Below are 22,756 nucleotides of genomic sequence, written 5' to 3'. Positions count from 1 at the left end.
AAATTCATAAGCTGTACACATGAGTAATACTTGAAAACCAGTGCAGGGTTTTGCATGAGCAATAGGACTTGCAAATGTGCTGCTGATAGTGCCTTCACTGTATGTAGTCTACACTCTGTTGATGCCACCATGCTGCTTCCTGCCAAGGGGAGAAAGCCAAGCATGGCCTAGGGCTTTTGTGATAAGCTCTGATTGCAAATGGCATTTTACTAATAGATGTTTAGATAGACCTTTTTTCATTTCATTGCTGGGCATGTTTCCATGACATTGTCGCTGGTTTTTTTTCCAGTATAGCCTCAGTCTTGACTTTCTGCATGATGTTTGCTTCAGAACTCTCTACATCCCCCAACTGCAAGCCCAAGAACTCCATTCATAGTTCAAAATCCTGGGAGAACTGATAATGCCTGGCTGTTGAATGAATTACTTCCTTATCCCATTTAGAGTCTAGACTCCATTGCAACTCTTTAGCATGTTTATTGTCTCCAATGAAATGAGACAAACATGTTATAAAATAGATATATTACCTATGAGACATACATTCCCTTTGTCGGACCCTTTCTCATTGTTAAAAATAGAGGTGTTATTTACATGCCAATGTGTGGGTATACCTATGCATTTAGGTGGGTGTTCTCTCCCTATCATTTTATAAGTCATGGTACAGTAAGTTGTCAATCACATTTGTTCCTTGTTACCACAAGAAACTATTGGCCTCATCCAGCCCCCCCCCCCACCCACCCTGACTGGCTGACCGGCTCATTCATCAGTGACAGCGCTGTAACACGGGACGACTGGCCCCATTCAACCACTGCGGAGGCTGCTGGTAGGCATGTGCTTGAAAAAACAAAACAGCCAAATACTATACAACCAACAACCTTACACAAGTCCTTCCAATCTTGCATTCATGCATTTATATAAAGCACCCCTCTTTTCAGATGGATCCACGAGCTTCCATGGATGTGAAACAGAGCAACATCTCACTTTTATTGTAGGTTCTATATGGTTTCAACAAAAGCTTATCCATCAACCTGTCACTCAACAGTTTCCCGTGTATCAAGATTGGTCCACCACCCTACGGACATCCAGTCAACTTGACACAACTGCGGGAAGCATTGGCGTCAACATGGAACAGCCTCCTTGTGGAATGCTTGACACCTTGCAGAGTCCTTGTGGAATGCTTGACACCTTGCAGAGTCCTTGCCCCGACGAATTGAGGCTGTACCGACGGCAAAAGAGGGTGCAACTCACTGTTAGAAAGGTGTTCCTAACGTTCTGTACACTCAGTGTATATCCTGTAAACGTCTGCAATACCAGTTCTGCAATTTCAAGAACATTTTATCTTAGAGAAAAGGGATAAGACGTGGCTTTTGACAAACATGAATGAAACATTAACATGAAGGTTGCATATGTTTCACCTTCATGGAAATGACTAAGTGAAATTGCAGTATTAAAATCCCTACACCTACATTTAAAAAACAGGGAGACGCCGTAGCCTGCAGCAGTGGCGAGCAAACATCCGCAAAGTACAGTACAAAATATCCTCCACTATCGGTAAATAGCCCACCCATTTTTACCTACCTCATCCCCATACTGTTTTTATTTATTTACGTTTCTGCTCTTTTGCACACCAATATCTCTACCTGTACATGACCATCTGATCATTTATCACTCCAGTGTTAATCTGCAAAATTGTAATTATTCGCCTACCTCCTCATGCCTTTTGCACACAATGTATATAGACTCCCTTTTTTTTCTACTGTGTTATTGACTTGTTAATTGTTTACTCCATGTGTAACTCTGTGTTGTCTGTTCACACTGCTATGCTTTATCTTGGCCAGGTCGCAGTTGCAAATGAGAACTTGTTCTCAACTAGCCTACCTAGTTAAATAAAGGTGAAATAAAAAATAAAAAATTGACAGGACTACATTCCAGTTAAACTCCTAAACTTCTGCTAAACACATTGAGGAGAACCAAGTTTACTGTAGGTTTATGCCGGGGCAGACCCAGTGTAAATTAATTCCTTAGGGAGCCTCTGTAGCTTAATACCGAAGGCTGCAGTGATCTGAACATGCTCCATAGCTATAGTGTTATTGTAATTATGGATCCCAAATCCACTCAAAAATATTTTCCAGGAGATTGTTTGGTGACAACTACAGGAATCTAGGATACCACATAGGACTCCTGAGGAGAAGGGGTTATGAGGAAAAACTCAGAGGGGATTTGCAGGGAGAGAGAAAAAAAGAAAAGGAGAGTGATATGAAAGATGGCGCCAGAAAGGATGGCTGACGTTTGATTGGCTCGGAACCAACCGTGCTATTTTGTTTGTTTTTTCGCATTGTTTGTAACTTATTTTGTACATAATGTTGCTGCTACCGTCTATTATGACCGAAAAGAGCTTCTGGACAACAGAACAGCGATTAATCACCTCGAACTGGACGAATAACTTTTCTTTAATGAGTCGGACGGGAAGGATATACTCCAAACATCCGAACAGGCCCTCATCCCCGTCATTCGCTGGAGAAAGAAACTGAGATTTCACAGAAGGAGATCGGGGTGAGGATCAGGCGACGAGTGGCTAATCTGCCTTTGCCATCCGTACTATTAGCTAACTAATACTATATTAGCTAATAAATGGGACGAACTGAAAGCACGTATAACCTACCAACGAGACATTACAAACTGTAATATCTTATGTTTCACAGAGTCGTGGCTGAACGATGGCTATTAATATCATACAGCTGGCAGGTTATACACTCTACTGGCAGGATAGAATTGCAGCCTCTGGTAAGTCCCAGGGCGGGAACTATGTATATTTGTAAACAACGGCTGGTGCACGATATCTAAGGAAGTCTCAAGGTTTTGTTCACCTGAGGTAGAGCATAAGCTGTAAACGACACTATCTACCTAGAGAGATTTCATCTGTATTTTTGGTAGCTGTCTACATACCAACACAGACCGATGCTGGCACTAAAACCGCACTCAATGAGCTGTATTCTGCCATAAGCAAACAAGAAAATGCTCACCCAGAGGTCGCGCTCCTAATGGCCGGGGACTTTAATGCAGGGAAACTTAAATCAGAGGGGGACAAAAACTCTAGACCACCTTTACACACACAGAGATGCGCACAAAGCTCTCCCTTGCCCTCCATTTGGCAAATCTGACCCTAATTTTATCCTCCTGATTCCTGCTTACAAGCAAAAATTAAAGCAGGAAGCACCAGTGACTCGGTCTATAAAAAAAGGTGGTCAGATGAAGCAGATGCTAAACTACAAGACATTTTTGCAAGCACAGACTGAAAAACATTCAGGGATTCTTCCGATGGCATTGAAGAGCACACCCCATCAGTCACTGGCTTCATCAATAAGTGCATCGATGACGTCGTCCCCAAAGTGACTGTACGTACATATCCCAACCAGAAGCAATGGATTACATGCAAAATTCGCACTGAGCTAACAGGTAGAGCTTCTGCTTCCAAGGAGCGGGACTCTAACCCGGAAGCTTATAAGAAACCCCACTATGCCCTCCGACGAACCATCAAACAGGCAAAGCGTCAATACAGGACTAAGATCGAATCGCACTACACAGGCTCAAACGCTCGTCAGATGTGGCAGGGCTTGCAAACTATTACAGACAACAAAGGGATGCACAGCCGGGAGCTGCCCAGTGATATGAGCCTTCCAGATGAGCTAAATCACTTCTATGCTCGCTTCGAGGTAAGTAACACGAAAACATGCATGAGAATATATGCTGTTCCGGACGACTGTGTGTTCACGCTCTCCGCAGCCGATGTGAGTAAGACCTTTAAACAGGTCAACATTCACAAGGCTGCAGGGCCAGACGGATTACCAGGACGTGTCCTCCGAGCATTTTCAACCTCTCCCTTTCAGGGTCTGTAATACCAACATGTTTCAAGCAGACCACCATAGTCCATGTGCCCAAGAACACTAACGTAACATGCTTAAATGACTACCAACCCGTAGCACTCACATCTGTAGCCATGAAATGCTTTGGAAGGCTGGTCATGGCTCACATCAACAGCATTATCCCAGAAACCCTAAACTCACTCCAATTTGCATACTGCCCCAACAAATCCACAAATGTCACAATCTCTACTGTACGCCACACTGCACTTTCACACCTGGACAAAAGGAACACCTATGTGAGAATGCTATTCATTGACTACAGCTCAGCGTTCAACACCATAGTGCTCTCAAAGCTCATCAATAAGCTAAGGATCCTGTGACTAAACACCTCCCTCTGCAACTGGATCATGGACTTCCTGATGGGCCGCCCCCAGGTAGTAAGGGTAGGTAGCAACACATCCGCAACGCTGTTCCTCAACACGGTTGCCCCTCAGGGGTGTGTGCTCAGTCCCCTCCTGTGCTACCTGTTCACTCATGAGTGCACGGCCAGTCACGACTCAAACACCATCATTAAGTTTGCTGATGGCACAACAGTGGTAGGCCTGATCAGACAACGATGAGACAGCCTATAGGGAGGTCAGAGACCTGACCATCTGGTACAAGGACAACAACCTTTCCCTCAAAGTGATCATGACAAAAGGACATGATTCTGAAAAGGAGGACCGAGCATTCCCCCATTCTCATCGACGGGCTATAGTGGAGCAGGTTGAGGACCTCAAGTTCCTTGGCATCCACATTGCCAACAAACTAACATGGTCCAAGCACACCCAAGACAGTCGTGGAACGGGCACGACAAAAACCTATTCCCCCTCAGGAGACTGAAAAGATTTGGCATGGGTCCTCAGATCCGCAAAAGGTTCTACAGCTGCACCATCGAGAGGACTGGTTGCATCACTGTCTGGAATGGCAACTTCTCAGCCACCGAACGCAAGGCACTACAGAGGATAGTGCCTATGGCCCAGTACATCACTGGGGCCAAGCTTCCTGCCATCCAGGACCTCTATACCAGGCAGTGTCAGAAGAAGGCCCTAAAATTGTCAAAGACTCCAGCCACCCTAGTCATAGACTGTTCTCAGGGCTACCGCATGGCAAGCGGTACCGTAGCGCCAAGTCTAGGTCCAAGAGCCTTCTAAACAGCTTCTACCCCCAAGCCATAAGACTCCTGAACAGCTAATCAAATGGCTAAAACAGACTATTTGCATTGCCCTCACTCCCTGCCTCTTTTACACCACTGCTAATTTCTATCATCTATGCATAGTCACTTTAATAACTCTACCTACAGTTATAGTCAGAAGTTTACAAAAACTAGTTTTAATGACTCCAACCTAAGTGTTTCAACCACTCCACAAATTTCTTGTTAACAAACTATAGTTTTGGCAAGTCGGTTAGGACATCTACTTTGTGCTTAACACAAGTCATTTTTCCAACAATTGTTTACAGACTGATTATTTCACTGTATCACAATTCCAGTGGGTCAGAGGTTTACATACACTAAGTTGACTGTGCCTTTAAAAAGCTTGGAAAATTTCAGAAGATTGTCATGGCTTTAGAAGCTTCTGATAGGCTAATTGACATCATTTGAGTCAATTGGAGGTGTACCTGTGGATGTATTTCAAGGCCTACCTTCAAACTCAGTGTCTCTTTGCTTGACATCATGGGAAAAATCTAAAGATATCAGCCAAGACCTCAGACAATAAATTGTAGACCTCCAGAAGTCTGGTTCATCCTTGGGAGCAATTTCCAAATGCCTGAACGTACCACGTTCATATGTACAAACCGGAGTACGCAAGTATAAACACCATGGGACCACCCAGCCGTCATACTGCTCAGGAAGGAGATGCCCCCTGTCTCCTAGAGATGAGCGTGCTTTGCTGCAAAAAATGCAAATCAATCACAGAACAACCGCATAGGACCTTGTGAAGATTCTGGAGGAAACAGGTACAAAACTATCTATATCCACTGTAAAACGAGTCCTATAAGTCCACATAACCTGAAAGGCCGCTCAGCAAGGAAGAAGCCACAGCTCCAAAACCGCCATAAAAAATCCAGACAACGGTTTGCAACTGCACATGGGGACAAAGATCATACTTTTTGGAGAAATCTCCCCTGGTCTGATGAAACAAAAATAGAACTGCTTGGCCATAATGACCATTTATGTTTGGAGGACAAAGGGGGAGGCTTGCAAGCCGAAGAACACCATCCCAACTGTGAAGCACGGGGGTGGCAGCATCATGTTGTGGGGGTGCTTTGCTGCAGGAGGGACTGGTGCACTTCACAAATAGATGGCAACATGAGGCAGGAAAATGATGTGGATATATTGAAGCAACATCTCAAGACATCAGTCAGGAAGTTAAAGCTTGGTTGCAAATGGGTCTTTCAAATGGACAATGACCCCAAGCATACTTCATGAAGTTGTGGCAAAATGGCTTAAGGACAACAAAGTCAAGGTATTGGAGTGGTCATCACAAAGCCCTGACCTCAATTCTATAGAAAATATGTGGGCAGAACTGAAAAAGCAAGAATGCCTACAAACCTGACTCAGTTACACCATCTGTCAGGAGGAAATGGGCCAAAACTTTGTGGGACGTTTGTGTAAGGCTACCCGAAACGTTTTACCCAAGCTTAAAATTGTTTTAGACAATTCTTGCAAATCACTCTCTACTATTACTCTGACATTTCACATTCTTAAAATAAAGTAATGATCCTAACTGACCTAAGACAGGGAATTCTTACTAGGATTAAATGTCAGGAATGGTGAAAAACTGATTTTAAATGTATTTGGCTAAGGTGTAAATAAACTTCTGACTTCAACTGTACATGTACATATTACCTCAATTACCTTGACACCAGTGCCCCCGCACATAGACTCTGTACCAATACCCCCTATATATAGTCCCGGTATTGTTTTTTTTACTGCTGCTCTTTAATGATTTATTGTTCTCCTCTCACTTGCTTTCTTGTATTTTCTTAAAACTGCATTGTTGGTTAAGGGCTTGTAAGTATTTAACTTCAAGGTCTACACCTGTTGTATTCGGCGCATTTGCCAAATAAAATTGAATTTGAATATAACAGAAATACTTTTGTATCTATATTGTATGTGGACACCCATTCAAATTTGTGGATTCGGCCGTTTCAGCCACACCCGTTGCTGGTAGGTGTATAAAATCGAGCACACAGCCATGCAGTCTCCATAGAGAAACAGTGGCAGTAGAAGAATATTTTCACAAATGTTCCATCCAAAGAATAAATCAATTTTCTTCCAGGTAACCCTGTATTTCCCACCAAAACCGGATGTTTCATTCAAAAGCATTATAAACCATATAAATAGGGATTTGATTGGAGCTCTGATCGAAAATTTAAGCCTGATGCCACATGAGCCATATATTAAATACATTTATGGAGCCCAAGCCCAAAAAAGACCAAATGATTGTGCCTTTATCCAATACATATATGATATATGCACATTACACATGACAGAAAAACATTAAAGCCCATAGATGTAGCTAGTTACAGTATATGTTCTCTTGGGTAAATAAATTAAATAAATGTGAATTACGGACATCGTTCAAACCATGATAAAGCAGAAGAAAACATGTGATTCTGGTGCAGCACATGCGGCCTAGAAAGTTACAAGTATAGGCTAGCGATTTTGAAAATACAATAGGGCCTGTTTGTATAATTAGTAGGCTGACGAATATATACACCTTTCATAATATTTCCCCTAATGTTATTAGCCTACCTCTCTCTCTCCATTGTTTCTTCATGCCTTCAACAGTTAAATGAAATACGTTCTGTTGTCTTCACTAATAGATGCAGAAGGCTTTGACTTCTCTTCACGAAGATTGAATGGTTATGGGTTTGAATAAAAGACTAAAAGACTATAGCCATCACTCTTTCATACTACCTGTGTACTGTACTTCTATTGGCTGCTGTATTTAACATTTAGCAAACAAGAAATGATTAAAAAAACATTTTGTCCAGCAAGTGAATGTAGTCTAGCTTTTCCTGCATGGGACTCCAAGAGCTGAGGAGCGCGGCCAGCGGAGCCCAGGTGCGTGCCTACTGTGCAAAAGACAGAGGCTACAATTAGAAGATTATTATGCCTAACCCATCATTAATTAGCTAAACACTGCATTGAATGTATTACCTGAAAAGAGGTAGGCTAGGGCATTTATATATATGGCTATATATCAAGCTGGAACCATTTTAGATGCAATTTGAATGGAGTTGATGGAGAGAGAAAGACAGCGAGAGAGTGCTACGATATTCGAGTGACAGGCTCTTTTTATTTATTTTTACCACATTTTTCTCCCCAATTTCGTGGTATCCAATTGTCTCATCGCTACAACTCCCGTACGTCCTCGGGAGAGACTAAGGTCGAGAGCCATGCGTCCTCCGAAACACAACCAAGCCGCACTGCTTAACACAGCATGCATCCAACCCGGAAGCCAGCCGCACCAATGTGTCGGAGCATCACTCTGTCATGCTGATTGATTTCGAATAACAGACTGGAAGCTTCAAAAGGAGGGTGGTGCTTGGAATCATTGTTCTTCCTCTTTCAGCCATGTTTACTTGCAAGCGTGCCATCATCATTGCTTTGCACAAAAAGGGCTTCACAGGAAAGGATATTACTCCCAGTAAGATTGCACCTAAATGAACTATTTATCGGAACATCAAGAACTTCAAGGAGAGCAGTTCAATTGTTGTGAAGAAGGATTCAGGGCACCCAAGAAAGTCCAGCAAGCGCCAGGACCGTCTCCTAAAGTTGATTCAGCTGCGGGATCGGGGCACCACCAGTACAGAGCTTGCTCAGGAATGGCAGCAGGAAGGTGTGAGCGCATCTGCACCCCCAGTGAGGCGAAGACTTTGAGGATGGCCTGGTGTCAAGAAGGGCAGCAAAGAAACCACTTCTCTCCAGGAAAAACATCAGGGATAGACTGTCATTCTCAAAACTTTTGGCCATGACTGTACAAGGATCTCGTCAAAGAAATTGTGGAGTATAAACATCAGGTATTTGATCTATTTATAAATTATTTTTCATGATGTTGTTTATCGTTTTTGTTATCATGTGTGTTAAAATGTGATATGTTTTTTTGATGAGATGTGTGTCACGAACACTTAATAAATAATAATAATAATACGTTCGCCATTTTTCTTGCAGTTTCAAGCAGTGCTAGCAGGGCCATCCACAAAGGAAGAAACTCCATCCTCATTATCCCCTCCTCAAAAGAAGACCACCGTGTCAGAGTTATTTGGGGAGCTTTTCAAAGCAGAGGAACAGACCAAGCCCTTTTCCAAAATGATTGAGGAGGTGGTCACCTCATACAAGGCAGCAGATTGCCTTCATGTGGATGCTGATCCTTTTGTGTGGTGGAAAACAAACCAGTCAAAGTTTCCCCATGTTGCAAGACTTGCCTGAGTGTCCTGGGAACCTCTGTTGCAAGTGAAAGTTCTCCACCGCAGGGGACATTGTCAGTGCAGTCGTTCTCGTCTTGCTTCAGAGAATGTTGACATGCTTATCTTTTTACAGAAGAACCTCAACATAAAGTAATAGATACCTCATATAGGGTACCAACTTAATGTTGCACTTTGTTATTTTTACATTTAATATTGCCTATACAAGTATGTACCCTGTTTATTTAGAAGGCAAAGCACCTACAGGTCAGGTCGTCAAAGCTAAGAAGCACTTTTAATTTGAATGTTTTTCTCCCCTTGATTACCTACAGTAGAGACAGAAACCAGGCCTAGTGCTGCCATTTTTCGTAATGGAAAGTTTAATTGTCTACAGGCAAAATAAAGAGTTCATTGTTTAAAGGGTGATGTTTTTATTTTTTTCTTAAATATAAAAAGACACCGAAACTGTACCGTTACCGTGGCCCACAAACCGTGATACAAACCGAATCGTGGGCCCACTGTACCGTTGCATCCCTATTGTGATGTGGAAATCTCTAGGAGCAACAACTGCTCAGCCGTGAAGTGGTAGGCCACACAAGCTCACAGAACGGGACTGCCGAGTGCCGAAGTGTACAGCTCGTAAAAATCTTCTGTCCTCGGTTGCGACACGCACTACAGAGTTCCAAAATGCCTCTGGAAGCAACGTCAGCACAATAACGGTTTGTCGGGATCTTCATGAAATGGGTTTCCATGGCCGAGCAGCCGCACAAAAGCCTAAGATCACCAAGCGGCAGCTAGAGTTGTGTAAAGCTCGCCACCATTGGACTCTGGAACAGTGGAAGCCCATTCTCTGGAGGGATGAATCACGCTTCACCATCTGGTAGTCCGACAGACCAATCTGGGTTTGGCAGATGCCAGGAGAACGATACGATACCTGCCCAAATGCATAGTGCCAACTGGAAAGTTTGGTGGAGGAGGAATACTGGTCGGGGGCTCTTTTTCATGGTTCAGGATAGGCCCCTTAGTTCCAGTGAAGGGAAATATTAATGCGACAGCATACAATAATGTAACAATCTGTCGTTCTGCCCCTGATGTGTATGTCGATTAAGGCAGCCCCCCGCACCTCTCTGATTCAGAGGGGTTGGTTAAATGCGGAAGATATTTGAATGCATTCAGTTGTACAACTGACTAGGTATCCTTCCCAGAAGAGTCCATATTAATGCCCATGATTTTGGAATGAGATGTTCGACGAGCAAGTGTCAACATACACTACATGGCCAGAAGTATGTTTTTCTTCCCTCTGCAATTAAAGGGTTCCATATTTCACACTAGATGAAGGTCACCAGAGGCAGACAAGGAAATCTGTGTTCTCACCAGGAGTCTACACAAGACCTATTTACTGCTACAGTGTAGAGCAGCAAGGTCATGTTGACATGACTCAAGCATGGGCCTGCTGGTCTGCAGGCACAACAAACACAGGCTAACACAGCTAAGCAGCTGCTGTACTGGGAGTGGCATGTCAATGTGAGAGAAAAAATAACCGCTGACCTGAGCAAAGCAGACACACCTGCCACTGGTGTCTGTTGCCATTTGTTAGGGTGGTGTTCAGGAAACCTTATATATCTTTTAGACACAATCGTGCCAACCCAAACTAAACTGTGCCGGCATGGATATTTTTGGTTCACATCATCCTTTATAACATGTTTCCAGCAACTATTATAGTGGATGTGTGACAGGCTGGTGCAGTACAGCTTGGCTCAGTAAAGTACTACTGTAGACTGTTAATGGACCCACCTGATCACAATGCATTGGTTTCGGGGTCCTGTGGCCAACCGTCCCAGCATGGACTGGTAGGCCCTGTCTGCCACAGCAAATATGTGAGGAGGTAGCTTGGTCTTCTCATGGTACTTATAGCTCTCTGATACCTGAACAGATAGAAGGAGGAACATCTCTAAAGCCACTGTCTACAAACAGTTTAGTCGATTTTTCTAAAGATTACTGGTCAGTTATGTTGGTTAAATCCATAAGACAAGCTTAAGTGTAAAATGCTTTGAAAAGACTAGGTGGAACTTCTATGTTTTCCAGGTCATAGGGAGTCATTGGACAGCTAGGGCAGCTTTTAGGACTAAATCTGCCAGCACAGCTGAAAGGTTATTTGTCTTGTAGGAGTACTTACCTCTTTCTCATACAGAGGAAGGTATTTAAATGGATTTATGGCCACCAAGATGTCCCCAATGTAGGTCTGGTAGAGATAGGCAGTGGAAGACAGAGAGCGAGAAATAGTTTACCATCAATGACAAGGTTAAACTGGTTTTCAAGTGTTTCCCTTTCAAACTGAAGTCAGTTCAGGTTGTTAGCCTCCGCTGTTAAGGAAACCTCCTTTACACATTAGCAGAGTAAACCGGTTTTCCTTACTTGAAAAATGGAAACACCTTCAAAGAAATCAGGCCATTTATATCCTAATCATTTATATCCTAATCTATTTTATGTTTCACAGAGTCGTGGCTGAACTACGACATTAAGAACATGCAGCTGGCGGGTCATTAATGTGTGCTGTACATTCAAAGACAAACAAACACCACTCGTGTCACTGCACAAAGTTCTTTGTTCTGTCAGCCAACAATGACATGAAATAAAATGGCATGTTGATATACTGCATCAGTGGAGGCTGCTGGGGGGAGGACGGCTCATAATAATTTCTGGAATGGTGTGTTTGATACCATTCCATCTACTCCATTCCCGGCCATTATTACGAGGTAGCCTCCCTTCAGCAGCCTCCACTAGACTGCCTATGTGTGTTATTCATCGATCCCGAACCTTCAACACTGTTGAGTTTACTGCCGTGTCAAGTAATAAAATACATTGAAACAGATTTAGATAATCTAGCTGTTCTGTCAGTATGTTGAGGGTTGAGGTATTTGATTGGTTGGGATTTGTTGCAGATTAAAATACATCAATTATTTTTACAGAGTGCAGAGTCCTGTGTACACATGGGTGACGTGGTAGAACATGGGGGGGGGGGATTGTACTGTAGTGTCAAAGTGATATAACCTGAAGCACAGTAATGGTCTCATCACAATAACATAACAGTATCAGTGTTAGCATTTAATCATTGGTCAGATACAATTTGTTCCCCCATTACGAGGATATTTTGTATATTTTTCACAGCAGTCACATGCACATAAATCTGAACTTGTAAAGTTACTTACATAGATGCGATCTTGTCTGAACCGTTGACTCAGGGATTCCAACAAACTTTGTTCATCCAAATCTGACAAAGCTGCCAAATCCTCGTGGAGGAGCACCTCCATTTCTTTCAAAATCGTATCTATTCAATAAAACGTGGGTGCAATATTATATGTACTGGACAATACTGAAGCTTGATAAAAAACAACAACAATTGACTTCCTTGTTTTTCTGGCGTTTAAATCCAACCTATACTAAAAACGACAAGGTTGTGCCGTAATTAAAATAAATGTAAACACTGTGACAGCAGAGCACACAGCGTATGTGAGCTGAGTTTACTCTATTCCCAGGGGAGTAGTGAATTTAAAAGGCTTGCAAAGCAAGGGTTCTCTCTCCCCTCCCCTTTCTTAGAGAGGAGAAGTTAACTCTTGCCTCTCCACACCCATGCTCGGCATGCGTCAGTCATCAGAATTAAAAGTGACTTCTTTATTTTTAGAGGTTAGAGATTTACTCAAATGCAGTCATGTAGTTTATATGCGATACCATACTGCAAGGCAGTAGAGATAACATGTTAGAATATCTGGACATCTTTCCAGATTAAATGTTTACAGATGATATTCATGTATGACCAAAGCTGCTTACACCATTATATAACATTATATAAAATCTCTATTCTCTCATATGACTAAAATGTCTGTCATCTCCATTTTGTAAATACTAATTACCATCCTGTGCACGTTACTAAGGGCAAAGCAGTGAAATTATCGACTGAGGCACAATGAACCATGTACAGTTGAAGTCGGAAGTTTACATGCACCTTAGCCAAATACATTTAAACTCCGTTTTTCACAATTCCTGACATTTAATCCTAGTAAAAATTCCGTCTTAGGACAGTTAGGATCAACACTTTATTTTAAGAATATGAAACATCAGAATAACAGGAGAGAATTTAAGCTTTTATTTCTTTCATCACATTCCCAATGGGTCAGAAGTTTACATACACTCAATTAGTATTTGGTAGCATTGCCGGTAAATTGTTTAACTTGGGTCAAACATTTCAGGTACCCTTCCACAAGCATCCCACAATAAGTTGGGTGAATTTCAGGTCTGCCCACAAATGTTCTATAGGATTAAGGTCAGGGCTTTGTGATAGCCACTCCAGTACCTTGACTGTGTTGTCCTTAAGTCATTTTGCCACAACTTTGGAAGTATGCTTGGGGTCATTGTCCATTTGGAAGACCCATTTACGACCAAGATTTAACTTCCTGACTGATGTCTTGAGATGTTGCTTCAATATATCCACATCATTTTCCTCCTCATGATGCCATCTATTTTGTGAAGTGCACCAGTTCCTCCTGCAGCAAAGCACCCCACAACATGATGCTGCCACCCCCGTGCTTCACGGTTGGGATGGCTTGCAAGCCTCCCCCTTTTTCCTCCTAACATAATGATGGTCATTATAGCCAAATAGTTCCATTTTTGTTTCATCAAACCAGAGGAGATTTCTCCAAAAAGTACGATCTTTGTCCCCGTGTGCAGTTGCAAACCATAGTCTGGCTTTTTTATAGCGGTTTAGGAGCAGTGGCTTCTTCCTTGCTGAGCAGCCTTTCAGGTTATGTCGATATAGAACTCATTTTACTGTGGATATAGATAATTTGGTACCTGTTTCCTCCAGCATCTTCATAAGGTCCTTTGCGGTTGTTCTGTGATTTATTTGCATTTTTTGCAGCAAAGTACGCTCATCTCTAGGAGACAGAACGCGTCTCCTTCCTGAGCGGTATGACGGCTGCGTGGTCCCATGGTGTTTATACTTGCGTACTATTGTTTGTACACATGAACGTGGTACCTTCAGGTGTTTGGAAATTGCTCCCAAGGATGAACCAGACTTGTGGAGGTCTTGGCTGATTTCTTTTGATTTTCCCATGATGTCTTAATTGCATTGTTGGTTGAGGGCTTGTAAGTAAGCATTTCACTTTCAGGTCTATGCTGTATTTGACGCATGTGACAAATACAATTTGATTTGATGTGATTTTAATTTACCATGGCTTTTAACCCCCTTCCGCTTCAGATATACACAAAAGCTTGTCACGGCAGATTTCCTCCTCTTCCTCAGAAGAGGTGAAACAAGGATCGGACCAATACGCAGCGTGGTAGGTGTACATGGTTTTTATTAAGACAAACTAAACATGAAGACAATTACAAAATAATAAAGTGAACTGGCAACGAAACAGTCCCGTGTGGCACAAACACTGACACAGGAAACAATCACCCACAAAATACCCAAAGAATATGACTGCCTAAATATGGTTCCCAATCAGAGACAACGATAGACAGCTGCCTCTTTTATTTTTTTATTTTCATTTCACCTTTATTTAACCAGGTAGGCTAGTTGACAACAAATTCTCATTTGCAACTGCGACCTGGCCAAGATAAAGCATAGCAGTGTGAACAGACAACACAGAGTTACACATGGAGTAAACAATTAACAAGTCAATAACACAGTAGAAAAAAAGGGGAGTCTATATACATTGTGTGCAAAAGGCATGAGGAGGTAGGCGAATAATTACAATTTTGCAGATTAACACTGGAGTGATAAATGATCAGATGGTCATGTACAGGTAGAGATATTGGTGTGCAAAAGAGCAGAAAAGTAAATAAATATAAACAGTATGGGGATGAGTTAGGTAAAATTGGGTGGGCTATTTACCGATAGACTATGTACAGCTGCAGCGATCGGTTAGATGCTCAGATAGCAGATGTTTGAAGTTGGTGAGGGAGATAAAAGTCTCCAACTTCAGCGATTTTTGCAATTCGTTCCAGTCACAGGCAGCAGAAAACTGGAACGAAAGGCGGCCAAATGAGGTGTTGGCTTTAGGGATGATCAGTGAGATACACCTGCTGGAGCGCGTGCTACGGGTGGGTGTTGCCATCGTGACCAGTGAACTGAGATAAGGCAGAGCTTTATCTAGCATGGACTTGTAGATGACCTGGAGCCAGTGGGTCTGGCGACGAATATGTAGCGAGGGCCAGCCGACTAGAGCATACAGGTCGCAGTGGTGGGTGGTATAAGGTGCTTTAGTAACAAAACGGATGGCACTGTGATAAACTGCATCCAGTTTGCTGAGTAGAGTATTGGAAGCTATTTTGTAGATGACATTGCCGAAGTCGAGGATCGGTAGGATAGTCAGTTTTACTAGGGTAAGTTTGACAGCGTGAGTGAAGGAGGCTTGTTGCGGAATAGAAAGCCGACTCTAGATTTGATTTTAGATTGGAGATGTTTGATATGAGTCTGGAAGGAGAGTTTACAGTCTAACCAGACACCTAGGTACTTATAGATGTACACATATTCTAGGTCGGAACCATCCAGGGTGGTGATGCTAGTCGGGCGTGCGGGTGCAGGCAGCAAACGGTTGAAAAGCATGCATTTGGTTTTACTAGCGTTTAAGAGCAGTTGGAGGCCACGGAAGGAGTGTTGTATGGCATTGAAGCTCGTTTGGAGGTTAGATAGCACAGTGTCCAAGGACGTACCGGAAGTATACAGAATGGTGTCGTCTGCGTAGAGGTGGATCAGGGAATCGCCCGCAGCAAGAGCAACATCATTGATATATACAGAGAAAAGAGTCGGCCCGAGAATTGAACCCTGTGGCACCCCCATAGAAAATGCCAGAGGACCGGACAGCATGCCCTCCGATTTGACACACTGAACTCTGTCTGCAAAGTAGTTGGTGAACCAGGCAAGGCAGTCGTTAGAAAACCGAGGCTACTGAGTCTGCCGATAAGAATATGGTGATTGAATATGGAGTCGAAAGCCTTGGCAAGGTCGATGAAGACGGCTGCACAGTACTGTCTTTTATCGATGGCGGTTATGATATCGTTTAGTACCTTGAGTGTGGCTGAGGTGCACCCGTGACCGGCTCGGAAACCAGATTGCACAGCGGAGAAGGTACGGTGGGATTCGAGATGGTCAGTGACCTGTTTGTTGACTTTGCTTTCGAAGACCTTAGATATGCAGGGCAGGATGGATATAGGTCTGTAACAGTTTGGGCCCAGGGTGTCTCCCCCTTTGAAGAGGGGGATGACTGCAGCAGCTTTCCAATCCTTGGGGATCTCAGACGATATGAAAGAGAGGTTGAACAGGCTGGTAATAGGGGTTGCGACAATGGCGGCGGATAGTTTCAGAAATAGAGGGACCAGATTGTCAAGCCCAGCTGATTTGTACGGGTCCAGGTTTTGCAGCTCTTTCAGAACATCTGCTATCTGGATTTGGTTAAAGGAGAACCTGGAGAGGCTTGGGCGAGTAGCTGCGGGGGGAGCGGAGCTGTTGGCCCGAGGTTGGAGTAGCCAGGAGGAAGGCATGGCCAGCCGTTGAGAAATGCTTGTTGAAGTTTTCGATAATCATGGATTTATCGGTGGTGACCGTGTTACCTAACCTCAGTGCAGTGGGCAGCTGGGAGGAGGTGCTCTTGTTGTCCATGGACTTTACAGTGTCCCATAACTTTTTGGAGCTGGAGCTACAGGATGAAAATTTCTGCCTGAAGAAGCTGGCCTATGCTTTCCTGACTGACTGCATGTATTGGTTCCTGACTTCCCTGAACAGTTGCATATCGCGGGGACTATTCGATGCTATTGCAGTCCGCCACAGGATGTTTTTCTGCTGGTCGAGGGCAGTCAGGTCTGGAGTGAACCAAGGGCTATATCTGTTCTTAGTTCTACATTTTTTGAACGGAGCATGCTTATCTAAAATGGTGAGGAAGTTACTTTTAAAGAATGAACAGGCATCCTCAACTGACAGGATGAGGTCAATATCCTTCCAGGATACCCGGGCCAGGTCGATTAGAAAGGCCTGCTCACAGAAGTGTTTTAGGGACCGTTGACAGTGATGAGGGGTGGTCGTTTGACTGCGGATCCGTAGCGGATACAGGCAATGAACCCTGTTAAACCCTGCTGCCTCAGTCATCCCCCTCTTCAGGTGCACCCATGACCGGCTCGGAAACCAGATTGCACAGCAGAGAAGGTACGGTGGGATTCGAGATGGTCAGTGACCTGTTTGTTGACTTGGCTTTCGAAGACCTTAGATAGGCAGGGCAGGATGGATATAGGTCTGTAACAGTTTGGGTCTAGGCAACCATAGACATACAATTTACAATTGACCTAGACAGGAAACAGCCCCATAAACATACAAACCCCTAGACAAGACAAAACACATAAATCCCCCATGTCACACCCTGACCTAACCAAAATAATAAAGAAAACAAAGATAACTAAGGCCAGGGCGTGACAGTACCCCCCCCCCAAAGGTGCGGACTCCCGGCCGCAAACCTAAACCCATAGGGTATGGTCTGGGTGGGCGTCTGTCCACGGTGGCGGCTCTAGTGCGGGACGTGGACCCCACTCCACCATAGTCTTAGTCCGCTTTTGTGGCATCCTAGGAACGGCGACCCTCGCCACCGACCTAGTATTGGCAACCCTACTAAATGGCCCCACTGGACTGAGGGGCACCGGGAGGGGCATGACTGAGGGGGCTGAGGGGATGCTGAGGGGCTCAGGACTGAAGGGGCTCTGGCTGGCTGACTGGCTGACGACTCTGGCAGATCCTGGCTGAATGGCGGCTCTGGCGGATCCTGGCTGACTGGCGGCTCGGATCCTGGATCCTGAATGGCGGCTCTGGCGGATGCTGGCTGAATGGCGGCTCTGGCGGATCCTGGCTGAATGGCGGCTCTGGTGGATCCTGGCTGAATGGCGGCTCTGGCGGATCCTGACTGAATGGCGGATCCTGACTGACTGGCAGACTGGGGGCTCTGGCGGCTCCTTGCAGCTCAGGACAGGCGGGAGACTCTAGTAGCTCTGGACAGGCGGGAGACTCTAGTAACTCTGGACAGGCGGGAGACTCTAGCAGCTCTGGACAGGCGGGAGACTCTAGCAGCTCTGGACAGGCGGGAGACTCTAGCAGCTCTGGACAGGCGGGAAACTCTAGCAGCTCTGGACAGGCGGGAGACTCTAGCAGCTCTGGATAGGTGACGCACACTGTATGCCTGGTGCGTGGTGCCGTACTTGGCCGAGGACACGCACCTCAGGGCGAGTGCGGGGAGGAGGAACAGGGAGTACTGGGCTCTGGACACGCACAGGAAGCCTGGTGCGGGGGGCTGCCACCGGAGGGCTGATGCACTGGATAGACCGGACCGTGCAGGCGCACTGGAGCTCTTGAGCACCGAGCCTGCCCAACCTTACCTGGTTGAATGCTCCCGGTCGCCCTGCCAAAACACACCTCCAGGCTTTGTAAGGGCTATTTGACAAAGAAGGAGAGTGATGGAGTGCTGCATCAGATGACCTGGCCTCCACAATCACCCAACCTCAACCCAATTGAGATGGCTTGGGACGAGTTGGATCACAGAGCAAAGGAAAAGCAGTCAACAAGTGCTCAACATATGTAGGAACTCCTTCAAGACTGTTGGAAAAGCATTCCAGGTGAAGCTGGTTGAGAGAATGACAAGAGTGTGCAAAGCTGTCATCAAGGCAAAGGGTGGCTATTTTGAAGAATCTCAAATGTAAAATATATTTTGATTTGTTTAACAATTTTTTGGTTACTACAATATGTTATTTCATAGTTTTGATGTATTTACTATTATTCTGCAATGTAGAAAATAGTGAAAATAAAGAAAAACCCTTGAATGAGTAGGTGTTCTAAAACTTTGGACCGATAGTATATACATATACAGTATATAAGTCTGAGGCCAGTTTGAGAGTTGATCAATGCTTTTGATCAGATCAGAGTTGATCAGATCAGTCCTGTTACAACATTCAACCTGCAGTTTTGTATTATTTACAGGTTGGTTAATGTTCATTACCTACTGTACTAACTATGTCAACAGCAAATTAACGGGGGATAGTGTCTAGCCATGTCTATCCAATGTCAAAAACATTCCACAGTAAAAAAAACTAAAAATATATAGATAAAGCATGGCATACATTTTCCTTTTTTATTCAACCTAAATGGAGTACAACATTTTAATTCCTAACAAATGTTAGGAATGTAAATGGGTAATACATCTCTAGGACATCTCAATAGGAAGTTCCTGCTCTCTCCCATCTTTGCTTGATGTCCCTTTCCTGTGAATTTGAAAAAGAATGTTATAAGATGTCAGAATGTAACACACTTATTGATATTAAATTGACATTTAAATATTGTTCTCATCCCTTTCCTTAAAAAAAGGTTACTGTATTGACTTTGTAAGAATACCTACTACCTTTGGACAACAAAGAGAACAATAGCAGAGATCACTAGCACGGTGAACACAACTCCTCCTAAAATACCCACGATCAGTCCTGAGAAAAGGGAAAACACAACAGACAGTTAAAAATAAATCTTTCATAATGACAATATAGGTCCATTACCAAGATAATCATCAAGATACTACCTAATTTGTTAGGGTCAACATGATCTCAAACTCTAGATAATCAACTCTACAAAAATGGCACAAGAGGTATTGATGTACCTGCATTAGTGGAACTCTCATCTGGGTTAGCTCCTGGCTCTGCAGCAGCACCACCCCTGGCTCCTTTGGCTGCAGAAGAAGAACAGCTCACATGAACAGGATGAACAAGCATCAGTAATATACTGCAGTTGTAATGAAGTGGTGGAGGAAGGACCTCTAGTGGACTAAAGAAAAACTGTCAAGACAGTGGAAGTCAACTGAGTGTCTGTTGTGCAGTGTAAGGAGGAAATGCACCTCAATGTCTAAAATGCCCTTTAGTGTCTACAGACTATTTTCATACACATTTCATACATAAACATGCATTTACATATAGCAGTAGAGAGAAAGAGAAATATGTATGTTCTTTATATTGAAAATGGGGTGTTGTTATCTTTGGGTGCATATTATCATTACCTCAGATGTAGAGGGAGAGAAAATAAATAGTGGTATCACAAAAATAGACAGGGAACTGACCCATGCATGTCTGTTGACAGTGCTCTCTGGTCTCGAAACGGTTGCCATTGCCCTGACAGCCCCCGTAGTGGAAGATACGGCAGGTTCCCTCTGCTGCGTTGTAGTAGTACATCAACAACATGGCAAAGCAACTGCCATGGTCTAATCGAAGGTCACACACTGCACCTGAGAGAGCAGAGAGAACATATGAGAGGAAATTATGGGTTTGATGAACTTCTATGAATAGCTCAACAATTCTTCCTTAAATGGATGGATCATTTTGAGAGAGTAGCGTAGCATAATCATCTGATTATAGAATTGCTGTGTATGCTATGTCTATTTGCTTATTATATGGTTTGGACAATATCTTGTCCATTATGAGTTCATCAATCACTAACCATTATTATAAAATCCGATACACCAATGCAACACTGTACAGTTTGTATCTGTCATATAGACTTCCTGTTTGTTAGTCCTCTTTGAATCTACACCTAAAAAAATGGCCACCATACAGCAGACACTCTCTCTCCCCACTCTCTGTAGCAGCCTACCTGCAGCTGGGTAGAGCTCGTCAAACTTGGCAGAGCAGGCCTCCATGCACGTCCTGTCTGTGTTGAAGCGGTTCTCATTCCCTTCCAGTCCTTTGTAGATGAAAGGAAAGCAGATGCCTGCCCCCTCATGGTAGTAATACTGCAGTTTAGTGAGATCTTCCTTTCCCTCCGCTGGCTTTCCCTCGTCCATCTTCCTACTGCAAAACGGTTCTGAGAGAAGAAGATCAGCGTTGGGGAGTAGTGAGCTACATTTAGTTCAACTAGTAATTTAATTACATTTTGCAGTAGCTTGGTGGTAGTTTAACTAAATTCAAGTTGCAATTTTCAGTAGTTAATTACTTTTTTTGCCATGTAGTGGTGTAGCTAATTACTGGAACTACACATATTTTTTAGCAAAAATAAAATATGTGTGAAGTATGCAATGCCTAATTCTCACTTTAATCACTTTTTGTGTGCCTAATTCTCACTTTTTGTTTTTAATAGTCTAAATTGCACATTCTGTTAACATCTGACTTCAGAGTGATCTTTTCTTGCAATTTGTAGTCTATGACATTTCAGATTTAGATATAATTTTTCACAAAGTAGTTTGGATGTAGAACTACTTTTTCTAAGTCACTTTAGTTAAATAAGCTATGTTTTTCTTAATGGTAGCTTTAGTATCGCTTGAAGTAATTGTTAACAATTGAAACTATATTTTCAGAGTAAATTCCCCAACGCCGAAGAAGTAACTGACTAGTGACAGCCCATGTTCTCTTGACAGTTTGGACTGAGTTCTTTAACAGTAAAAACAGTGTGGATTTATGATTTGCAAGTGCATTCTCAATCTAGTTTGAACCATCTCAGTTGTGTGTTTTCTTCTTTATTTCCGACACACCTCAAAAAAATGTCAATATGCATCTGAATAATATTGCGAAACGACCCCATTCACAATGTAAACCCAGCCTTACATGTAAGATGGGATGGAATACATGATATCATCAGTCATTCATTTCTGAGGGGAAAAAAAAACATTATTTCCACTACTAGATTTTGTAACTATGTTGGCCTTACTTGATTTTGCTTTGATATAACTGGCATAAAGGAATTATGACAAAGTAGGAGTGCAGGTACTTCTTACAGTAGCACACATGCTGTAGTTAGAGCAAGGTGATAAAGCAAAGAAGGGTTCATTGAGAGAATGCAGAAATGTAAAGAAATATAGAATATACTCACCAATGGACAAAGCTATAGGAAGCATAACTCCTAGGAAAAAGATATTCAACAGTGGATTTGCCATAATTTTGTCGCTGGTAGGCCAAGACCGTAAATTACCCCCAACAGAAAGATGTTGATTTCTTTTCAAATCCTGTTCTATAAGCTTCTGTCCACAGGTATGTAATGTCATTTGTAGCCCTTATCAATACTTAGGTTTTTATGACCTAGGAGTGTCTTTCTCTCTCATTCGGTCACAGATCCCATGGTTTCAGTCATAAAATAGGTAAATGACTGGCAGTATCTTGCCAAACTTTTTCAGTGTTCATGTTTTTATTGTAGTTGAGTAATCAAGCATTTCACACACATAAATTAATAAATAATGCAAACATATCCCCAACTACAAGACCTTATGGTAACCTTTCTTTTATCTTCAAAGAAACGTCCGTTACATTGAGTGGAGCTACCCAGAGCAGAGATACCCAGAGCTGAGCTACTGCACCTTGGTTCAAAGAGTAGAAGAAGGATTAAAGTATTAAAGTACTAATCCTAACCCTAGAATGGAATACATTTTACTTACAGCAGTAAC

At 43.2% G+C, this 22,756-nt stretch overlaps 2 protein-coding genes across 3 annotated transcripts in view; both read right to left on the bottom strand.

The window, feature by feature from the left end:
* LOC115123355 (myosin-IIIb-like) overlaps positions 1 to 12,872 on the bottom strand; it is a 53,474-nt gene extending 40,602 nt beyond the window's left edge. For both annotated transcript variants that reach the window (XR_003862596.2, XM_029652694.2), the window contains exons 1-3: positions 12,524 to 12,872; positions 11,491 to 11,556; positions 11,109 to 11,239 (exon numbers count right to left, since the gene is read on the bottom strand). Coding sequence is in view for 1 of the 2 variants with exons in the window: in XM_029652694.2 (XP_029508554.1) it covers positions 11,109 to 11,239; positions 11,491 to 11,556; positions 12,524 to 12,625 (299 nt within the window). In the remaining variant the exon portion in view is untranslated. The remainder of the gene's footprint in view (positions 1 to 11,108; positions 11,240 to 11,490; positions 11,557 to 12,523) is intronic.
* Positions 12,873 to 19,463: 6,591 nt separating this feature from the next.
* LOC115128905 (putative Kunitz-type serine protease inhibitor) lies at positions 19,464 to 22,370 on the bottom strand. The gene is made up of 6 exons (XM_029659047.2): positions 22,189 to 22,370; positions 20,977 to 21,186; positions 20,447 to 20,611; positions 19,994 to 20,062; positions 19,745 to 19,823; positions 19,464 to 19,607 (listed from the first exon to the last, which is right to left on the bottom strand). Exons 1-6 carry the CDS (start codon positions 22,358 to 22,360, stop codon positions 19,550 to 19,552), a joined length of 753 nt encoding a protein of 250 aa, XP_029514907.2. The 5' UTR covers positions 22,361 to 22,370; the 3' UTR covers positions 19,464 to 19,549.
* Between the last annotated feature and the right edge of the window lie 386 nt (positions 22,371 to 22,756).

The sequence above is a fragment of the Oncorhynchus nerka genome, linkage group LG4 (assembly GCF_034236695.1).
Source record: "Oncorhynchus nerka isolate Pitt River linkage group LG4, Oner_Uvic_2.0, whole genome shotgun sequence".
Lineage (NCBI taxonomy): Eukaryota > Metazoa > Chordata > Actinopteri > Salmoniformes > Salmonidae > Oncorhynchus > Oncorhynchus nerka.
This window is presented reverse-complemented; position numbering and strand designations above follow the sequence as displayed.

What these genes read in the sequence shown, in the direction of transcription:
- LOC115128905 (XM_029659047.2), bottom strand. Translation starts at nt 22,360, where the DNA reads ATGACATTACATACCTGTGGACAGAAGCTTATAGAACAGGATTTGAAA. An exon ending in CTGTCAACAGACATGCATGG is followed by an intron (nt 20,063 to 20,446) that starts GTCAGTTCCCTG and finishes CTTCTTCTGCAG; the next exon opens with CCAAAGGAGCCAGGGGTGGT. An exon ending in TGAGAGTTCCACTAATGCAG is followed by an intron (nt 19,824 to 19,993) that starts GTACATCAATAC and finishes CCCTTTTCTCAG; the next exon opens with GACTGATCGTGGGTATTTTA.